The 20,263-nt window shown below is 46.5% G+C and overlaps 1 protein-coding gene across 1 annotated transcript in view; it reads right to left on the bottom strand.

Moving 5' to 3' along the window:
- The window catches only part of Srebf2 (sterol regulatory element binding transcription factor 2), a 57,958-nt gene that overhangs the window by 2,006 nt on the left and 35,689 nt on the right, over positions 1 to 20,263 (bottom strand). Inside the window, exons 10-17 of the mRNA XM_076855244.2 lie at positions 19,473 to 19,749; positions 16,847 to 17,016; positions 9,031 to 9,199; positions 7,233 to 7,350; positions 6,412 to 6,521; positions 5,323 to 5,455; positions 3,699 to 3,867; positions 2,058 to 2,243 (exon numbers count right to left, since the gene is read on the bottom strand). Coding sequence (XP_076711359.1) covers positions 2,058 to 2,243; positions 3,699 to 3,867; positions 5,323 to 5,455; positions 6,412 to 6,521; positions 7,233 to 7,350; positions 9,031 to 9,199; positions 16,847 to 17,016; positions 19,473 to 19,749 — 1,332 coding nt within the window. The remainder of the gene's footprint in view (positions 1 to 2,057; positions 2,244 to 3,698; positions 3,868 to 5,322; positions 5,456 to 6,411; positions 6,522 to 7,232; positions 7,351 to 9,030; positions 9,200 to 16,846; positions 17,017 to 19,472; positions 19,750 to 20,263) is intronic.

Below are 20,263 nucleotides of genomic sequence, written 5' to 3'. Positions count from 1 at the left end.
TTTTTTTCTTTTTGAACACACAGTATCTTTATTATTTATTTAATGTGTGCTGAGGATCGAACCCGTGCCTCACACATGAAAGGCAAGTGCTTTACCACTGAGCCACACAAACTTGATACCAGCTTAAACTTGAACCCAGCCCTTGGTCTCTAATTTCTTAAAATCCCAGCTTTTCTTTTATGCCTCATATCTCATCTTTGGAGCTTCTAGGTGGCAATGGGGAGCCACTGAAGTCTCCTCAGCATGAAGAGGTGAATGGACAGAATATTCAAGAGGAGGCCTTTGATGCCAGCCATGCTGTGAGCAGACCAGAGGTTGGCCAGAATGAGTCCCACAAGGCACTTTGGGTGTCATCCAAATCCCGGGGCCACTTCTCTTTTCCACAGTAAGAACTGGTTCTCTGGTGATTATATTTTGTCTGCTGTGTCTGTCTTGGTTTGCTACACACAGTGGCCAATGTGACCCTGTAAGGGTGTCCCAGCACCTTAGGGTAAGGAGTACCCTTCATGGTTGCAGCCTCATTTGGAGACCTTCTCCTTGTCTGCGCTCTTCTAACAAAGTACATTACCCTGTCCCTGACACTTCAGGGTCTCTCTTCAAAAAAAAAAAAGAAAAGAAAAAAGGGTTTTTTTGGTGCTACTGGTGATTGAACCAGGAGTGTTCTATCTCACTGAGCTATATCTCCAACCTTTTTATTTATTTATTTATTTATTTATTAATTAAAGAGAGAGTGAGAGGGAGAGAGAGAGAGAGAATTTTTAATATTTACTTTTTTGGCGGACACAACATCTTTGTTTGTATGTGGTGCTGAGGATCGAACCCAGGCCGCACGCATGCCAGGCGAGCGTGCTACCGCTTGAGCCATATCCCCAGCCCTTATTTTTTATTTTGAGACAGAGACTCACTAAATTGCTGAGGCTGGCCTCAAATTTGCAATCCTCCTGCCTCAGCCTCTTGTATTGCTGGGATTACAGGTGTGAGTCATCAAACCTAACTTGTCACTCAGATTTTTAGAAAATAATTCAGTTGAGAGGCTGTCCTTGCCCGTTTGTATATGAACGTGCATATGTGTGAGACAGAAAGTGTGAGTAAGTGGGGGATTCACTGTGAGAGATAAAAAGAAAATTTCTCTTGCCTTACAACTTCTTTTCAGGTGGTCTATGCTAATTTCATTTCTTATCAAAATAAATAATTCCTTGTTTTTTCCCCCCTGCCATTTCCCTCCCTGCCAAAAAAAGTATTCAAGTAAAAATATGTTGATTCCAACATAAAGAATGTTTGAGGTGGGGAATATGCCAATTACCTTGGTCTGATTATTACATATTAAACAGATGTACTGAAATATCATTCTGTGCCCAGTAAATATCTACAGTTACTATGTGTTAATTAAAATATATTTTTAAAATGTTTAATATAAGCCAGGTGGGGTGGCATGTGACTGTAGTACTAGATACTTAGGAGGCTGAGGCAGGCAGTTGCTTGAACCCAGGAGATTGAAGTCAGCCTGGGCAACATAGTGAGACCCCATCTCTGAAAACCAAGAACAAAAATGTCTAATACTTTACTCTAATTAGCAATAAAAATCAACAAGGAAATGACTCGAGTCCAGCCAGCTCAGTTATACAACTGTCCTCAGAGACTCCTCTCAGAGCGGGTAGTCAGTGCCAAGCGGGGATCACATGGAGAAAGTTAGGCAGCAGAAATGAAGCCCCCAGTGGCTCGGAAAAAAAGGATTAAAGTGAACTTCTTTTTAAATGTGGTTCTAGGGAGATTCTATCACTCTGACAACCAGTTATGAAAAGTCGGGGCAGACTCCATGTGGCCAGGACCAGGAGCCCCCCACCTGCTTCCCTGCTCTCTTAAGTCCTCCCACCTGGTGTCTAACTGGTGAGGTATGGCTCCATGGGCTGCCCCTGTCCAGGTATAAGAGTGTGGTTGCTCCATGCTGTGTTTCAGGGCTGGGCACAGTAGGTACTCAACAGTGAGTGCTGAACAAAGGAACACAGGGCACCCAGCCCACCCCAGTCTGCCCACCACCTCCAGCTTCTGTGCCTTACCTTGCGGTACGCTGGGCGGAAACTGTGCGCCAACCTGCGCAGGCTTCCTAGGTCCCTCTGGAAGCCAGCCAGCTCAGCACCTGATGCATGGTAGGTCTCACCCAGGGCCTGGCTGACGCCTGCTTGCTTTTGCCAGAGTGCTGTCCGCAGTGACAGTAATAGGTCGCAGGTCAGCAGCTGGACCACCTATGGAATGAGCATAGAGAGAGGAGATGGGTGACTGGCTTATGCCTAACACAAGGATCCTGGTACCAATCGGGCCCTCCCTTAGTCTGGCACTCAGCACAGTGCAGGGGATCACATGGAGAAAGTTAGTTAGGCAGCAGAAATGAAATGGCTCAGAAAAAAGGATTAAAGTGAACTTCTTTTAAAATGTGGTTCTAAGGAGATCCTGTCACTCTGACAACCAGTTATGAAAGCCAGAACAGCCCCCATGTGGGAGAGAAGAGCTGGTGGCAGCCTTAGTCCTGAGGTAGATCTTTCTCTCCATTCTTCAAGTGGGAAAGCTGAGTCTCTGAAAGGGGAAGTGGCTGGTGCAAGGGACAACACAGCACAGGCAGGTGATAGGGGCAGGAATAAAACCCTGTGGGTCTGAGGGCACAGGTCCTCCACCTCAAGGAAGCCCCCATGGCTGGCCTGGAGGCTGAGAGGCCAGGGTACCAAGGTCTTCCATCTCCAGAGGAATCCAGCGTCCATCTGAAGTGGCAGCAGAGTCCCAGAGTGGACTCTGCTTGGCTGAGACCGGTTCTCTCAGGAAGACATATATTAAGGGAGACCAACAGAGAGCCCAGCAGTGCCTCCTGATTCCGCCTTTGGTCTTGGGTCCTTTGTGCACAACGCCTGTCCCTGTCGGGCTCACACTGTCCTGGCTTCACCCCAATGCCCAGGCCTACTGGAAACCTTTAACTTGAGGTGCTAGTCAAGCCACCTGGAACCAACCCCCTGTTGGCAGCTGCTGACCCTCCAGGATACTCCTCTTTGTGCCACATGTTTCCCAGGGGAGCAGATGATGTCAGCTGCTGCCACACTCCTACCCTCCTCTGTGTCCCAGGATGGCTGTGCCTTCCACAAGTCTTCTAACAAGGATCCCCTCCCCAAGTAACAGGGCCTTGTCAGGGCACGTGGGAGTCTCTCGCGGGCCGAGCAGGCCTCTGGGATGCACTGTGGAAACATTGCACGAGTACCGCCAGAACATGCAATGCAACTACAATGCACCACAGCTGCCCGCCAGGAGGTGTGCGGCCACCGCAGAGGCGCAGGGTGGTCAGCTGGCTCAGGGTGCTGGCCTGAGGGTAGGGGCCCGCTCAAAGGCTGTCAGCAGAGCTGGGAAGTAGCACAAGCTGCCTGGAGCAAGTGCGGAGCCCTGGCCAGATGCAGTTCACCTGGGGCTTACAGAGACGTGTGGGCCACCAGGATCTGGGGTTTGGGGAACCTAGGGAGAGGTGCAGGTGCAAACATGCTTGTCCCAGCAATCAAAAATGGCATTCACCCAGGACAACAGGCCACATTTTGGGAAATGGGGCTGCTAGTATGGTTTCTGTCTCTTGGGACAGCCCAATATACTGGGCAAGCTTGGAGTGGGGGGAAGCATTTATATAGACCTCTGGGCGCTTCCCAGAGGCCAGCTAAGCTCCTACTCACGTGGTTGAGGGCAGGGTCAGCAGTGGCCCCACTGACATTGAGGCTGCTCCACAGGTGGCCACTGGCCCTCTCGCAATGACAGAAGGAATTCTGCTGCCCATCTGCCTTCCCAGAGAGTGAGGCGTGCATGGCTCTGCAGGTGTGGAAGATGGCCTTCACCAGGGGGCTCCTGCAGCAGTGACAGGGAGGAGAGAGGCAGGTCAGGGTGGTACCTGGGGAACAGGCAGAGTTCAGGCTGATGACTACCACACCCCATATCACTATGACAGATGGGTTTGTCACTGCAATGCTGCCATACAGTTTCTGCCAGCTTTAGATCTGAAACGCCAGCTCTGAACTAGGTCAGCCCCTCCCCACCAAAATCTGATGCTTGAAGATTCTGGAGGCCTAGGTGTGACCGCCAGATGCTGCTACTAAGAAGCTACCTAAGACAGGAATGAAAGTAACCTGTGCCTAGTTTCCTTATCCATATAGTGGCCATAACACTGCTTGCCACTACCTATGGTGACACACAGTACTGGCCCCATTATTTTGTACCTGTTCTCTAAGGACAGTTCCTCCCAAAGGCTGGTATTAAAGTCTCAGGAGAAACCTAGCAGGCTGGGGAGAGGGTGGGGAGTGGGAAGCTCCCCACAGCATCACTGCTCCAAAGAGCACAGGGAGCCAGGGGGACTTGTCGGGATGCCCACGAAGGTGCCTTAGCTCTCTGCTGAAGCTCTGCAGTTTATAAGTAAAGTGACGGAGACAACCTATCTGGTGAGCTGACCAGAGGCACACTTGTGAATGTGCTAATGTAGGCTGGTGTGGGGTTGGGTGCTTACTTCCCAGGGGGCTTCAAATGGGGCCACACAACAAAACTGGGGTGTTAGACCTACTTTAGGGAATACAGGGCTCAACCTGCTCATCCCACTTTTTTCAACTCCCTCCTGTGCTCCTGGTTGAGTCTGTTTGGCAGGAAATGTGGCAGCCTTGGTTCTCCAGACAGGACCCCACAGGGTTTTTCTGTCTTGGAACATTTTATAGTCACTCTCAGGAGCACTCAGATCTAATCAGAAACAGCCGGAGCGTCGGCAGGCAGGGCTGCCCATCACTAAGGGCCAAATGACCCCAAGGTGCAGACATGAGTTTCAGAGGAATGTCAAAAGCTCTCTGGTTGTGCTATAGGCCTTTTAGTTATAGAAGGCTGACAGGGCTGATGGGGGTGGAGAGGGCTGAAAGGAACCTGGAAATAATGTCGGAGCCCACACAAGCTTCAGCGAGATGCTGGCTTCCCTGCCGTGGCCACAGCCACACACAGCACTGCTGTTCCCACTACGCAGTTTCTGATTTTGCCAGGAAGCAGTCTGCTTTCTCTCCTCCAGCCTGTGGCAGCAGGGAGGTGGTCCCAGAAACAGTACTGGTAGCTGTTGGGACAATCACCGAGCTGTGCAGAGCACAACACTCACAGAGAAGGCCCTGCTGGGACAGCCACCTCTCTGCAGTGCTCTGCCCCTTCTGCAGCTCCCCATCTATCATAGTTCTGATTGCTCAGCTCACTGTGGCTGCCTGGAACTGCTCCCTCCTACTAACCCACACAAGATCCTCCTGGAGAAAAGCAGGTGAGTAGCCAAGTAGCCTTACGTACTCAGTCACTTCCAGGGCCTTGGGGACACGCTCTACTTCAGTAAAATGCGCACGCACAGCTGCATCGTCTCCCTGGAGCCAGCTAATAGCCATAGTGATTGCGGACGTCCACCACCGGCAGATGATGTCTGGACCTAGAGGGAGCAGCAGGAAACACTCCAGTGCCCACAGGAGCTTGGCACAGCTCAGTGGCTGTTCCTACATGGTGCATAGCATCTTTACCTTCTGCGATGGATAGGGGCCCCAGGGCTGCCCTTGCCCATGATTCTGGCGAGAGTGTCAATCAGCACTCCTAGTAACATAGTATTCCCATTTTTGGCAATCTCTCAAGAAAATTGGCTTAGGGAAGTTTAACAAAGATTTTCACTATTGTGTTATTTTTAAATAAAGAGCTAGACACAACTAAACTTCCAAGAGCCATAAGACTAGTGTCTTCAAATCAACCAAGAGTAGCAGGTTTACTTTAAAATATTTTATATCTTTTCCTCTCTGAGCTTCAGTGTATTCAATTGCAAAATTATGATACCAGTGATTTTACAAAGCCAAAAGAGATGTTGCGTCAGAGAAAAGGTATAAAAACACACCTTCTTCTAAACTCTAAAGTACAGAAAGGCTGCAGGTCAGTAGTCATGCTACTTGTGGTGGCTACTTTTCTGGGATTCTTCCCTCCCTAGGGAGAGTGGGCAGGGAGTAGTTTGGTACCTCCATCCCCCAGTGGTCACAGAAGTCTGAGAGGTGGCAATAATGTACTAGCACCCATATGGCAGTTTAGGGAAAGAAGAATGCCCTGTGTCAATTCTGTCAGTTAGGCTGCTCTCCTACACTCAAGGCAACGGGAAGCCAGAGTGATGGAGATGTCAGTATGGAGTGTAAGGACCAGCCTCGGGGCTACTGTGCGCCCTGGTGCCTGGATCACTTTCTGCTGCTTATTCCGCATCTGGGAATCACCCAGCCAGGGCTTGAGATAAAAACCTGGGACCAGAGAAGACACTTGAGTGTACACTCATACTAACCCTGGGCACAGAGAGAAGGGATGGGCAGGAATCAATTAAGTACCCACAGGACTTTAGAGCCACCTGCAGATGCTCACCAAGGGCTGACTTGAGCACAGAGCTGCTGGAGAATGGAGGGGTCACAAACCCCACAGAGTCCACGAAAGAATGAAGCAATTTCAGGTATTCTAGAGCGCTTGAGAATTCACTAAAAAGAAAAGAAAGGGTCCCATGTACATCAAAACATACACAGAGACCACTCCTGACCCGGCTGTTCAGCTCTACAGCTCTAAGACCCAGGAGCTCTTTCTGGCCCCTCCTCCCCACCATTATGGGCACTTGGTGCTCTGCCATGGATGCCCTTCCCTATTCCACAGGCCAGCCTTCCTCTTTCTCCCCTCCCCAGCAACCCTGACTCCTCCCCACAAGGCCTGATTCCACTGTCTTGTCCTCTCAAAGTTTTATCTCTCCCTGGCAGATCTGTCCCCTCCCTCCCTCCTCAAAAACACTTGGTCAGGACCTGGACTTTGTATGAGAGTGACTTTGGCACCTCTCTGCCTCCCAGGTCTTATTCTAAAAAGGAAAAGCTGTGCTCAGTAACTATATAAGAGCTAAAAATTGCCAAGCATGATCACTAAGGGGCTGAGTCCCCAAGATATCCATCTAGTGGCATCTGCCTTCTGCTAAGCTCTGCACATACCAGTTCTATTCCCTCTCAACAGGCCACTGCCTTGATTAACTTGCTCCAACAAACTGGCTCCACTTGGTAAAGGGGTGGGTAAGAGGAGCAAAAGGGATGGATGTACTTGGTCTAGAAAAAAGGCAAGTCAGCTCACAGAGGCCTCAATTTTTGAAAAATAAAGACAAAGAATCATTCTATTTCCTGGCCTATCAGAAGGGGGTGGCCTAGAGACTTTACCAGGTCTCCTCTTCCTGGTCTCCAGCTTTCTTCTTGGCCTGAGGTTTCACCAAGGACTCCACAGCTTGCTCTAGTAGGTTCTTGCAGAAGGCCTGATGGACCTGGGCAATGGGGTCAGCTGAATAAAAGCAAGAAGGGTTAAATGGGTCTCACATAGGAGCCTTTTTGGTGCCAAGAGTTTTGCTGGCTGGCAGAGAACACAAGTGCATGTTTAGCATGTGTGAGGCCCTGGGTTCTATCCCAGCACCCCCCCTACACACCAAAAAAGGGTCTTATTTAGGAGCACTTTGTTTTTACAGAGGAGAGGACAGGGAGAGGACCCCAAGAAACAGCTGTGTCCTGTACTAGGGATCAAATCCTTCTTCCCAACCAAACCCAAAAACTACCCTGCTGAGTAGCCACAAGGTAGGGAAGGAAGTCAACCCAGACTGAAGAGCCCAAGACTACACGTAGAAACTATATGTTTATAGTTTATGAGGGGAGGACCCAGAAGGTGACTCTGTGTGTGTGTGTGTGTGTGTGTGTGTGTATGCGCGCTATATCTCTTAATACTGTCCTCAGAACTTCAAAGTTGGATCTATAAGGGGACAGTTGCAAGCCTTGTCAAAAAACAATAAAAAAAGGAAAGGCAGACACTACCTAAGAGGCGGTTTGAGAGAACAGCTAGCCAAGGAATAAAAGGTGGTGGCAGTGGCTGCAGTGCTCCTGACAATGAGGAACATACTCTTATTTTCCCAGAGCCTTGTATGCAAACTGTGACAGGCAATGTTCTGGCCAGACTCACTAGACAAGGGACCTTGCAATGCTCGCTTTAGCTGAATGTCACCGAAGCCCCTTTACTGGAAAGCTCAAATCATGGCATCATTGGCCTCTTCTCCCCTCATAAGTGGCAAACAGGGGCCCTGATCTGACCAAGGAAAAGGAACATTTATGATCATTTTCTGGGTGACAAGGCCAAGGACTAAAAGAGGCACAGAAACCTGTGTAAAGTCTTTGCTAAACAGTCATCAGTGGGAAGGCGGCTGGAAGACTTAGAATTGCTTTTGCTTTTATCCTTCACTCTTTGAGCATAATTCTTATATTGAACAATTAAAAAAAAAAAAAAGAAAAAAGGACGGCAAACACCTCCAAATATTTGACAGCCCTCCTATACCTGCAGAGCATGTCTCCACTCCTCTCAGGCCTCATTCAGAGGGGAAAGTGCAACAGAAAGCAGAAAGCCACCAAGCACTCAAGGTCTGAGCACATCCCAAAGAGCCTCTGCAGCTCCAAGGCCAGGCGAGTCAACTCCAATCACTATCAAATGCCAGAGACAGAAAGCCTGCATCTCCTTTCAATGCCTGGAGCCCTGTTCCTGTCACCACTCTGAGCACTTGATGACTGCCTGCTGCCTATTGTTCCCCAACTGCTCCATATATGTCTCTCTGCTTTTCCAATGGGACAGAAGACCCGGAGGCCAGGGAACTGCAAGCCCCAAACATCCTTTGTATCTCCAAAGTGCCCAGGACAAGGGCTAAGAAAACAGTTGGTGCTTAATCAAAACTTATCATATGTGACATTGTAATGTGAGGACAACAGGCTTTGACTGAGAAAGCAGAGCTGTTCGCCCAGCTCAGTCATAGATGGGCTCTGATCAGGCGTGGAACCTCAGAAAGGTACTTAACTCCCCCTGAGCCTCAATTAAAAAACAAAACAAAACAAAAAAAAACAACACTGAGACCAACGCTGCACAGGAACCTGCAGTAGGGGTTGCTCCCACGGCCATCTCCAATTCTGATGGCACTGAAGGCACTCTTACCTGGGTTCCTCTCAGCACAGTACAGACTCTCCTTGGCTGCTGCCTTCACTGACCAGCTGCGCTCCATGAAAAACTTCTGGCCCAGTGGGTGGCAGAGCCAGCGCAGGGAGTCAGGGACGGCGCTGCGCTCAGGGCCACACAGATTCTGGGCACGACTGAGGAAGTAGTTCTATGGAAGAACAAAATGCAGGGGTGACACCAAGGTAGCAGAATACTGCCTGCAGCCATTATGCGATCATCTGGAAACCTGATAGTGGAGGATGGCTAAGGGGAATGTCAGGAAAGGGGATCATGAGTACCTAGAAGTGAAGCCCACCATGGAAACTAGGGAGCTTGCCAGCATAGGCAGGAGGGAATGGCCCAAGGCACATATGGGCCCCGCTGCATCCTGTCCTGCAGGGCCTGTCTAACCCTTATGGAACCTAGTTCTTTCCTGCTAGCACTCAATCTGTAGAGCAGCGTGTGGGGGTTGTTTACTGAAGGGTCTCAGAGGTCACCTGCCTGTACTCACTCTCTGCCCTTGGAGTACCTGGGTTGATACTCCAAGCTCCCATGATCCTAGGACTTTTTCTCATGTCATTTTAATTATATATCTTTTAGAGTATTTTAAGGCAAAATCATATTCTGCTTTGACTAATTTTTCATCTCTTTTACCTTTGAGTATAAAGGGTATGAACAGTACCAGGCCCAGATCCAGCTGTCACTATCACAGCAGACAGCTCTGGAGTGAAGGGACAGTGCAGGTTCACCCAGGACCTTGCAGGCATGTGTGCACTACAAGGACAGCTCCTTCAGAAAGCCCCAGGCCTTCCTTGCACGAGCCCCAGCCAGCACGAGACTTTGAAAACCTCTTTGCTGGATAATTCAAACTGCTAGCACCCCAGTCTCCTTTTCTACTTGCCATGATAATAGCATTCCAGAGCCCCAGTGACCAAACTGCAGGGATAATGCTGTCTGTCACAGGTTTTTGAAAGTTCTGTCATTTTTGGTGTGAGGATATCTTTAGTCTGTATGTGTGTGGCACTGGAGGTTGAGCCCAAGGATGCTCTACCACTGGGATGCATCTCAGTCCTCTTTATTTTGGGACAGGTCTAAGTTGCCAGGCTGTCCTTGAGCTTGTGATCTTCTTGACTCAGGCTCCCGAGTAGCTGGAATTACAGGCGTGCACCATGACTGGCAGGTGATGACATCTTTACTTAAAGTCTTATGATTTCCGACCTGTAAAACTACTTAACACAGGCCAAAGCACAGGCAGATCCAGGAGCCCAGAGTGGGCTGCTGGGACATAGCCCCAGGACTTCCCCATTCCACTTCAGTCGCTCCCTCCACAAGGAAGCCAGTGGCCTCATGGTCTGGTTTAGTCTGATGGCTCTGACCTTTACTGGGCTCTAAGCAGCCATCAGCTAATGCAAGAGCTTCAGAAGACTTGAATGCCAGGGTCAGAAATAGCATGGCCAAAGTGCAGACACTCAAGGACACAGATGGAAAAGACTGCCTCTCTCAGGGGAACTTGGAGATGGCTGCGTATATCAGAGAAAACTAAGATTCTCATAGCAACTCATGGGATGAGGGGAACATGTCACTTAAACTTCTAAAACAGAGGGCCAGTGGTATTGTCTTTCTTCCTCTGTGCTGACCAGTTTTAAGCAGAGAATATTGGAGAGAAAATGTAGAGGAATCTTCTGTGACCCTCAACAAAGTGCCAACTGAATCTCAGCTGGTAACTGAACAGTGGGAGAACTGCAGCTGAGCAGTGACAACACTGGACAGGGTGAGACTCCAGTGCCTCTTAAGTCCCAATGTCTTCTAACAGTTGACCCCAATCTCTCCCAAGAACAGTTTGTTCCAAGGCCTAATCAGGAAGGGAATGTGGTGCTTGCTTCAGGGGAAACCAAGGTCCACCTGATCCCTCAGAAGGGCCCCAATGTCACACATGGAAGCAAAAAAAAAAAAACAAAACAAAACAAAAAAAAACGAAGCCTGGTCAGGTTGTATGGCAAGAGGAATCCACAGAGACCATTAAGAAACTCATTCAGTTGAAATATACTTTAAAACTGAATTATTAAAAAAGAAAAACTTTACTTATAACAAATCTCAGTGGAGGGGGAGCTTGATTTTAGTGGTTTGAAGTAATAAGAAATATAAATCTGGGATAGGCAACCACAGTCTGGCTTCTGTAAGGGAAATTGAGGAAATAACTTGTTACTCTTTTAATTTTCTTGGCATTAGTTCTATGATGATTTTCCTAAAAAAATCTTTTAAAAATTTTCCTATATTTTATAGACATTGGAATTCTTTCCTAAGCAGAGGCCCAGGAGTCCCAAACTGTTTAGGTCCTTGGCACATCCCAGGACTCCTAGGCCAGTCCCAATTCCAGGTGTTTGTGCCTCATCACCCCATGTGGCTAACCATGCAGTTCTCAAATTGTGTATCATGACATTCTGAAGAGACACAGCAAAGGCTCAAGGGAGCCAAGTGAATTTTTTTTTTTAAGAGAGAGAGAGAGAGGAGAGAGAGAGAGAGAGAGAGAGAAGAGAGAGAGAGAGAATTTTTTAATATTTAGTTTTTAGTTTTCAGTGGACACATCATCTTTATTTTATTTTTGTGGAGGATTGAACCCAGTACCCTTCACATGCCAGGCGAGTGCGCTACCGCTTGAGCCACATCCCCAGCCCCCAAGTGAAATTTTTGAGGGAAATAACAATGCTCAACATCAGTTGGATACTGTGTAAACTACTAGATTGAGGTAGTTCACCGTGTCAAAGTGAGGCTATATTACCTTCCTTTAAAAGACATCATATTTTGGTGAAACTGAAGTTTTAGAGGTTACTATGATAAAGAAGCAAGAATTAGAGCTGGGGTTGTGGTTCAGTGTTAGAGCACTTGCCTAAGTATGTGTGAGGTATTGGGAGGGAGGAAGGGAGGGAGGAAGGGAGGGAGGGAGGGAGGGAGGGAGGGAGGGAGGGAGGGAGGGAGGGAGGGAGGGAGGGAGGAAGGAAGGAAGGAAGGAAGGAAGGAAGGAAGGAAACAAACGAAACAAGAACTGCCTGGGAACAGTGGTTCATGCCTGTAATCCCAAATACTTGAGAGGCTGAGGCAGAAGGATCACAAGTTCAAGGCCAACCCAGCAACTTGTGTATGCAAAGCAAGCATTCTACCAACAGAGCTATATCCCCAGCCCCAACCTCAGCAACTTATCGAGACCCTGTCTCAAAATAAAAAATTAAAAGGATTGGGATGTAACTCAGTGGTAAAGTGCTCCAGGGCTCAATCTCTAGTATTTAAGGATAAAAAGAAAAAATACAGAAAACCAGTGTGGAACAGAAAATGCAGGTAGTGGTGCCTAATCTGATTCTGAGGATTCAGAGATGGCAGGGCTCAATTTACAAAGGTATCCTATTATAAGTAATCATGATTATTAAGAATCAAAAATAGGGCTGGGGTTGTGGCTCAGTGGTAGAGTGCTTGCCTAGCATGCATGAGGCATTGAGTTGATCCTCGGCACCACATAAAAATAAAATAAAGATTTTGTGTCCACCTAAAACTAAAAACTAAATATTAAAATAAAGAATCAAAAATAATATTTCTTCTTTTAATTTCATGTGTGAATTTTTTTTTTTCAAATGGGTACTGACCTTTTAGACATAAATACCTATATAGTATGTTCCAACTATTGATAACAGAACTAAACTACTACCACTGTATTAAAAAAAAAAAATCAGACACATGATGCCATGAATCTAAACCTCTGGTCTAAACATGTTCAGAGGCTGGCTAGCCCTCTACCTGCCCCTAAGTGCCTGGCTCATTTGTTAGCTGAGTCTATCTCACCAACTCAAACCGTCTTCCTTCTGGATCTTTATTTTTAAGAACGTATCTGGGTCTCTTTAATTTACCCCCCCCCCAAAGGAACTAAACAGAAAGGGCCAGTTACCTTAGAAATAGATGGCAGTTGTTCTCCTTCCCCATCTTACTCAATATATGCAAATTGGGCAACACTACTAAAGTTCCGAATACTTATCCTTTGACCCATCATCATCATCATCATCTTTAGAGATTCAGTCTGAGGAAGCTCTCATAGAGGTGGGTGAAGACAATATAAAGAGATGCTCCCTGAAACCCAGTGCGTAACAACAAATGCAGGAAATGATCCAAATGTCCTTTAGCAGCACCGCACCAAGTATCTCTGCAGAAGAAGACCACTATAAAGAAAGATGACCAAGCTGGGTGTGGTAGCACATGTCTATAATCCCAGCAGCTCAGGAGGCTGAAGCCCTAAGCAACTCAGTGAGACCCTATCTCTAAATAAAAAGGACTGAGAATGTGACTCAGTGGTTAAACGCCCCTGGGTTCCATTCCCAGTACCCCCCAAAAAAAAAAGATGAAGATCTATCATTAGGTTGAAAAAAAGCAAGTGGCAAAACAAGGTTATGGTATAATTACATTAAATAAATCACAACGTATAGACACATTAGTATATGCAGTGAAAAAATTCTGAGAAAATATACACTAAATTATTCACTGCTTGTCAGGCATACAAAATGTTTTCTGGGGGCTCATGGTCAGGGGCATTTTTCTTTATTTGAGATAGGGTCTTGCTATATTGCCCAAGCTGGTCTTGAACTCCTGGGCTCAAGTAATCCTCCTGCCTTGGCACATACCATTGTACCAGGCTTTTAGGGATAATCCGTATGGGATTTTTGAGATGACTAGTTGATCGTAAAATTTATATGGCCAAAAGAAGAGCAAAAAATTGTCACTAAAGCTGGAGGACTGATATGTCTAGATAATAAGACCAACTTGTCCCGAAACTGACTCACCGCTTTTGGACACTAGATTTATGAAAAAAAGGCGTCACATTCAGAGAGAGAGAGAGAGAGAGAGAGAGAGAGAGAGAGAGAGAGAGAGAGAGAGGGAATTTTTTTTTTAATATTTATTTTTTAGTTTTCGGTGGACACAACATCTTTATTTTTATGGGGTACTGAGGATCAAACCCAGCGCCCCTCGCATGCCAGGTGAGTGCGCTTCCACTTGAGCCATATCCCCAGCCCTGCAGTGGAGTTTTGGGTGTTTTTTTTTTTTTTTGGTGGTGGTGCTGGGGGTTGAATCCACAGCCCTATGCATGCAAGACTTGCACTCTACCAACTGACCTATATTCCCCAGCCTGATTTTTTTTTTTTTTTAAATAACAACAACAAATAATATATGTATTGGGTCAGGTAGACATCCATATAAAAAAATCAATTCCAGTGGATTAGGGATTTGTAATGTGAAAAGCAAAAAACACAGCTTATAGTAGACGCCACGGGAGAACATTTTCATGACTCTGACACAGCAAAGATTGGCTGAACAAAACAAAGCATCTAACTATAAAAGAAAACTAATAATCTAGATTTCAGAATACGCAAATAAGTCAGAGTGGGAGAAAACATCTGCAGAAGCATATATCCAAAAAAGGATCACATCTAGAATAAAGAAGTCCCATATCAACGAAAAGACAAATAGCACAAGTGAAAAAACAGGTAAGACTCAGTTGAACAGGGTTTTCACAAAGAGACTCTGCAATGAGATACACTAAAAGGACTAAGGAAGGCCTCCCCCGACACTACCATGTATTTGGTGAGAGTGTGAAGGTGGAATTCAGGCATACCACTGGCACCATTTTAGAAATATGCATAATGTACGACCCTGCAGTACCTTTGCTCACAGCAGTACTATTCAGAAAACCTCAAACAGGAAGCAACTAAAAAATCCATCCACAGTGAACAATCAGTGTAACAGTGTAAAGCAGTGAGAATGAAAACCACATGCATGACTCATACACCTGACAGTGAGCAAAGAAGCCAGACACAAAACAGTATGCCCTGCCTGCTCTCCTAATGCAAACTTTACAAAGAGGCAAAACATCTGAGTGATCGGACATTTATCCTGGGCTGGGGGACTTGGAATGACTACAAGGGGAACTTTTGAGGTTGTTTCTTTGCCTTTTCCTTTTTTTTTTTTTTTTTGCAAATATGTGTTTAATTGTAGATGGACCCAGTACCTTTGTTTTACTTGTTTATGTGGTGCTGGAGATTGAATCCAGTGCCTCATGCATGCCAGGCAAGTGCTCTACCACTGGGCCACTAAGCCACAACCTCAGCCCTTGAGGTTGTTTCTTGATCTGTCTGCTGGTTAAATGAGTTACTCTGTAAAATCACAATGGTGTATTTATGATTTGTGTACTTATCTACTTTCATATATTCCTCAATAAAAAATTTACAGAAGGCCTGGGGATAAGCTCAGTGGTAGAGCACTTGCCTAGCAAGCTTAAGGCCATGTATTCAATGCCAAGTAATACCCCCCGCCAAAAAAAAAAAAAAAAAAAAAAGCATAAAACCCCAAAACAATAGAATAAACTATGGTGGTAGAATTTACAATAGTGGTTAGCTTGAATGGGGTCAGGGAAATAGGAGAGGGCTTTGAAGGAAGCTTCTGAGGAAGCTGGGAACATTCTTTTTCATGATCTGGGTGGGTGGTTTTACACAGGTGAGTTCCTTTTGTGAAAATTCCTCAAGTTCAACTGTGTGCATTTTTCTCCAGGTATGTTGAACTTCAGTAAAATAAATGTCTTCAAAATATTTTGGGGGGTGAGGGCCTAAAAATTACATGTGTAATTCGGCCCAGAGCATAAAGACAAACAAACTGCATAGGGGAGAGGCCTTCCTGGATTCATATTTCCCAGAAAGCTCACCTTGACCTCCCCTAAGATTCAGTCAGGAGACCAGCATGCTCTTTAGGCAGCAGGTTAGTAATACTCCCCTCCAAAAAAAGCACAAAAAACAAAAACAATAAACTATGGTGGTGGGATTCACAATAGTGGTTGCTTGAATGGGGGCAGTACTCATCCTTGCACTGTTCTGAGGGCCTGACCCCTGTCAGATTGTATGCTCCCCAAGGACAGGGTAAAGGCTCTGCTCACTGTGATATGTCTACTCTGGAAGTGCCTAACCCAGAGCAAGTGCCCAGTAAAGATTGCTAAATGAAGGATGTCTTAACTGTGGTCACAGAAACAGGGCCAAAACATGGAAAAGACCAGGTTTCTCTGTGCCCTTGTCACCTAGACTATAGGTGTGAACTTCAGGAAACAGTGTTATCATAGGACATATGCCTGTTCATTCTCAGCTTATTGCCTCCATTACTGATATGGAAACGTGATAATTCTGTTTTGAACATAACTGGATGTGTTCAGCAGTCTACCCAAAGTGGGGCACTGTGTAAAATAAGGCTAAAAGAAAGTCTGAGGTCAGCAGATGCTGTGAACTAGCTGATACAAGGATCGGGAATTAGCCAGCTGTGAATGCCCATGCTGGCACCTTGCCAGGCATATTGGGAGACACTTGATAACCTCAGTTCCCACCCTAGTTCTGACATGAGCTCTTTGCAGACAAGCACTGCTTTTTGTTTCTGGACTCATAATGCTGTGATCAATAAATGCCTTTTGCGTGCAGAAAATAACCAAAAAATATAACCAGAAGATTTCAAGTATGAGGAGTTGAATGTTAACCCCTGAGTACAGGCCACACAGGGTCTCTGAAACAGTCTTCTTCCCTCAGGACACCAGAATGTCCTGCTTATATGGCATACGCCTATAAGGGCCAGGAGTGGAAGAATCTTGGTCTGTTTCATTTATTGTTATAAGTATTTGTGGAATGTGTGAGTCAATGAATACCTCTCCTTCAGATGGTAGATACCAGAGTGTTGGCCCATACTGCTTTTTAGCTACTGGTTGGGGAAAGTGCTCAGCAGAGTTTAGAAAGAAATGAAGGGTACTCACAGCCAGGAAGCCGAGCTTGCCTCCATACCGCGTCTTGAGTCCCATGGCAGCTGTCAGATGGATCTCAACCAGCATGCTTGGTGGGATTTTCTCCTCTGCACACTCAGCCAAGTTTACAGCACACAAAGCCATGTGTACATCCGAACAGGCAGATCCTGCAGGAAGCTTCCCTAGGGCAGGCAGAAACAGACACTAATGTTGACAGATTTCCCAAACCAAACATTTCTGTAGCACAATCAGAGCAACAGTGGTTCCCAAGGAGAAAGGAGTTGAGTTTTATGATCAAACAGGTCTGGACAGGACACCAGGCTCTGGGACTTACTAGCTGTGTGCTCTTATCTACATCACAGGGTGGCTGGGCACCTGGCTCTGTAAAATGTGAGTTGTGATTGCTGGTCATTTTATAGGACTCAGAGGCAATATTTTCCAAAACAATGTCAACGGCATGGCTACATTCTGCTGATATAGTACTGAGTCTCCTAACATTTCAATGGAGGTAATGAAAACTTAAACAAACAAGAGCCCAAAGTTGATTTGAATTATAATATATAAGCACATATCCCACTGAAGAAATAACAAAACTGAGCAATGATGGCCAGACATGTGTGAGGTTGGTAGGTGGGAGGCCAGGAAAGGTCTACCTGAGAAAGCTGAACAACAACCCTCCTAGGGGCAGCCCTGAGGCTCGCTCATTTTTGCTTGCGTTGATTTTCAAAGGCTGGGAAGAGGCAAAGTCAGGCCTCTGGACCTCACTTAGTTGTGTTCTTCCCATTTAAATCAGCACAGGAAACCTTCAGCCCTGTGATTCATAAAAATGTGTATTGACCTGGGGTGTCTGTCTCCCCCAATAGGCATTAAGCTTTCTCTTCAAGGGGAGAAGGGTAGAGTACAGTGGCAGCGTTCTGGAAACCATACGGTAGTCACCTGTCCCCTCAGTGCCTCCCACAGGCCCTAGTCTGGAGAATGCTCAGTGAATGTGGAGGGAATGAGTGATGTGAGGTTCCCCAGCTGAAATTCTCTAGAAATTGACAGCTAGTACAACACAGTCTCCTGATCAGAAACCTGGGTAAGGGGTTTGTCTGTTCCAAAGACACTTGAAAGGCAAAGAAAAGAAGCAGGGGAGCTTTGCAAATAGGGATTTCTTAAAAACTGTATAACAGGCTCCACTCCTGGCCAGCCTTCTAGCCTAAGTGCCCAAGTCTGTTCCACTTCTGGCTAAAGCTCCTTGAAGTCAGCAGTGATTTCCAGCACCTTCCAAAATCTACAATTACTTTCTGGCCCTCACTTTACTACTGGTGTAAGTCCCAGCAATAACTCACCCTCCTCTACCATCTCTGTCTTCGCTCCCCAAGCCACACTTCTCAATCTTCCTCTGACCTGTGACTGCCCTTCGCAGGCAGTGTCCACTCGGACTCCCATGCTCTGCCTGTCTTACTGAGGATTCCTTCCACATGTCTTTTCTCATCAGCTCCCTTGTTTTCACTCTCCCCTGCAGGCCCAGAGTCCACTTTCTGTCCCAGGCTGCAGGTCCTGCAGGTCCAGCTACCTACAGTATAATTCCTGCCCATGTCTCACAGGCAAGTGTTCAAAACAAAGGGCATCGCCTCTTCCTGGGAAAACTGCTTTTCCTCTGGTTCCCTTCACCTTCATCAGTGACATCACCATTCACCCAAACTCCAGAGCAACAAGCCAAGGAAACATCCTGGCTGGCTCCTTTCTGTATCTGTCACATCCACTGAATCCCCAAGCCCAGTGAATTCTACCTGCTAATATTTTCTCCATCTGTGCTTTCAGCATTTCTCATCTTCAAGCTGCCTCGGTTCCTATTTGGCTCTGTCTCTAATCTTAATCCTCTCAGATCCAACCTCTCTCTGTCACCAGGGAGAACTACTTCTACACAAGAAGCACCGATCGTATTGGGTCATTATTTTCCAAATGCCCTTCAATGGATCCTACGGATACACTACAAGATTCCCCCACCTGTTGGAATTCAGATTCTTCCCATGCGGGCAGTGCCCTGCCCTCATGTCCTGGCTTTAGGACTACTGGAATATTGTCCTTAAGAGCTGACCTAGGGCGGGGCTTGGTGACTTCCCTCTGCCTGAAAGGCACATCTCCTGCAGAACTGCTGACCTAGGCATTCTTCCTGTAGAAGCCAAGGATTTATAGCCACCCCCCACCCCATTAAGTCTTTCTTAATCCCCTCCTCCTTGTGCTAAGTCTACACTGCATTGTCATCCATCTGCAGGGCTGTCTGTGTCTCTATTAGAGCAGGAGCATAATGAATAAAATAAATGATCATATTTCATTGATTCTAAGATGCCATTAATTTAAAGTCACATATTAATTTAAGTATCACTCCCAGCTAATCCACAATGTGTCATTATTTATAGGATACATCAAAAGTATAAAGATGTTAAAAAAAAAAAAAGGGGGGCAGTATAGAGAAGTTACTAGGAACAAAATGTGCAGCTCAGAGATGATAAACTACAGCTATGAATGAGGTGGAAAGTGAGTCTAAAAAAGCAATGTAAAGGGGCTTTACTCAGGGTGGAGACCTGGCAAACTGGAGGAGATGGCACGGGGCACCTTGCAGCAAGCCATGCAGTAGTAGCTGGTCACTCACCTGTGATGTGCAGCTGGTGCAGCCTATGATAGGCCAAGGCTGCATCACGCGCACTGCTCTTAGCTTCGTCCTCAAAGCCAGCTGCAGTGGCAGGGGTGGCCCGCCAGCGCTGGAAAACTTTCTTGAGCAGCCAACGTACCAGGCGCAGCTTCTGCAGGCTATAGCGGATCACATTCCAGGAGAGGCTACAGGCCAGGTCCAGGCGGGAGGTGGGTAGGGCCCGGCCCAAAACCGAAAGGCAGGTTTGTAAGTTGGCGGCAGCAGCTGCAAAATCTCCCTACAAAGCAGCAAGAGGGTGTATGGTGACCGGCTTTGCTGTGGATTTTTTGTTTTAATAGACTCCTACTCTCCCAACTCCATTATTAGAATCTGTCCTCATTAAGTAAAATCTGGGAAACTTCGGAAAGCTACAAAAAAATTTATATGTGTATACACACACACATACAAAGGCACACACACGCGGCTAAATAAATAAATATATGCACACATATATATGTATAAGTAAAAAGAAACTACCTGTAATCTCATTCCATATGGGGAAAAAAATCGCTGCTAACTTTTGAGATACTTCCTAGCCTTTTTACTAAACTGGACTGCAGTGTGTTCATCTTTTGAGTAAATGCTGGTCAGAGTTCCCCACACTAGCTTTTACATACAAGATGGTAACTCAAATTTAGATGAATGGCATTGCTCCTTTAGGCTTTTGGGATCTCAAAAGCTACTGGTCCTCGGAGGCCAGTAGCAGCAGGCCCAGGGAGTCCGTGAGAAATGCAGACACTGGGATCCTGCCC

Source organism: Callospermophilus lateralis, chromosome 4 (genome assembly GCF_048772815.1).
Source record: "Callospermophilus lateralis isolate mCalLat2 chromosome 4, mCalLat2.hap1, whole genome shotgun sequence".
NCBI lineage: Eukaryota > Metazoa > Chordata > Mammalia > Rodentia > Sciuridae > Callospermophilus > Callospermophilus lateralis.
Note: the sequence above shows the minus strand (reverse complement) of the source record. Positions and strands in the feature narration are given on the sequence as shown.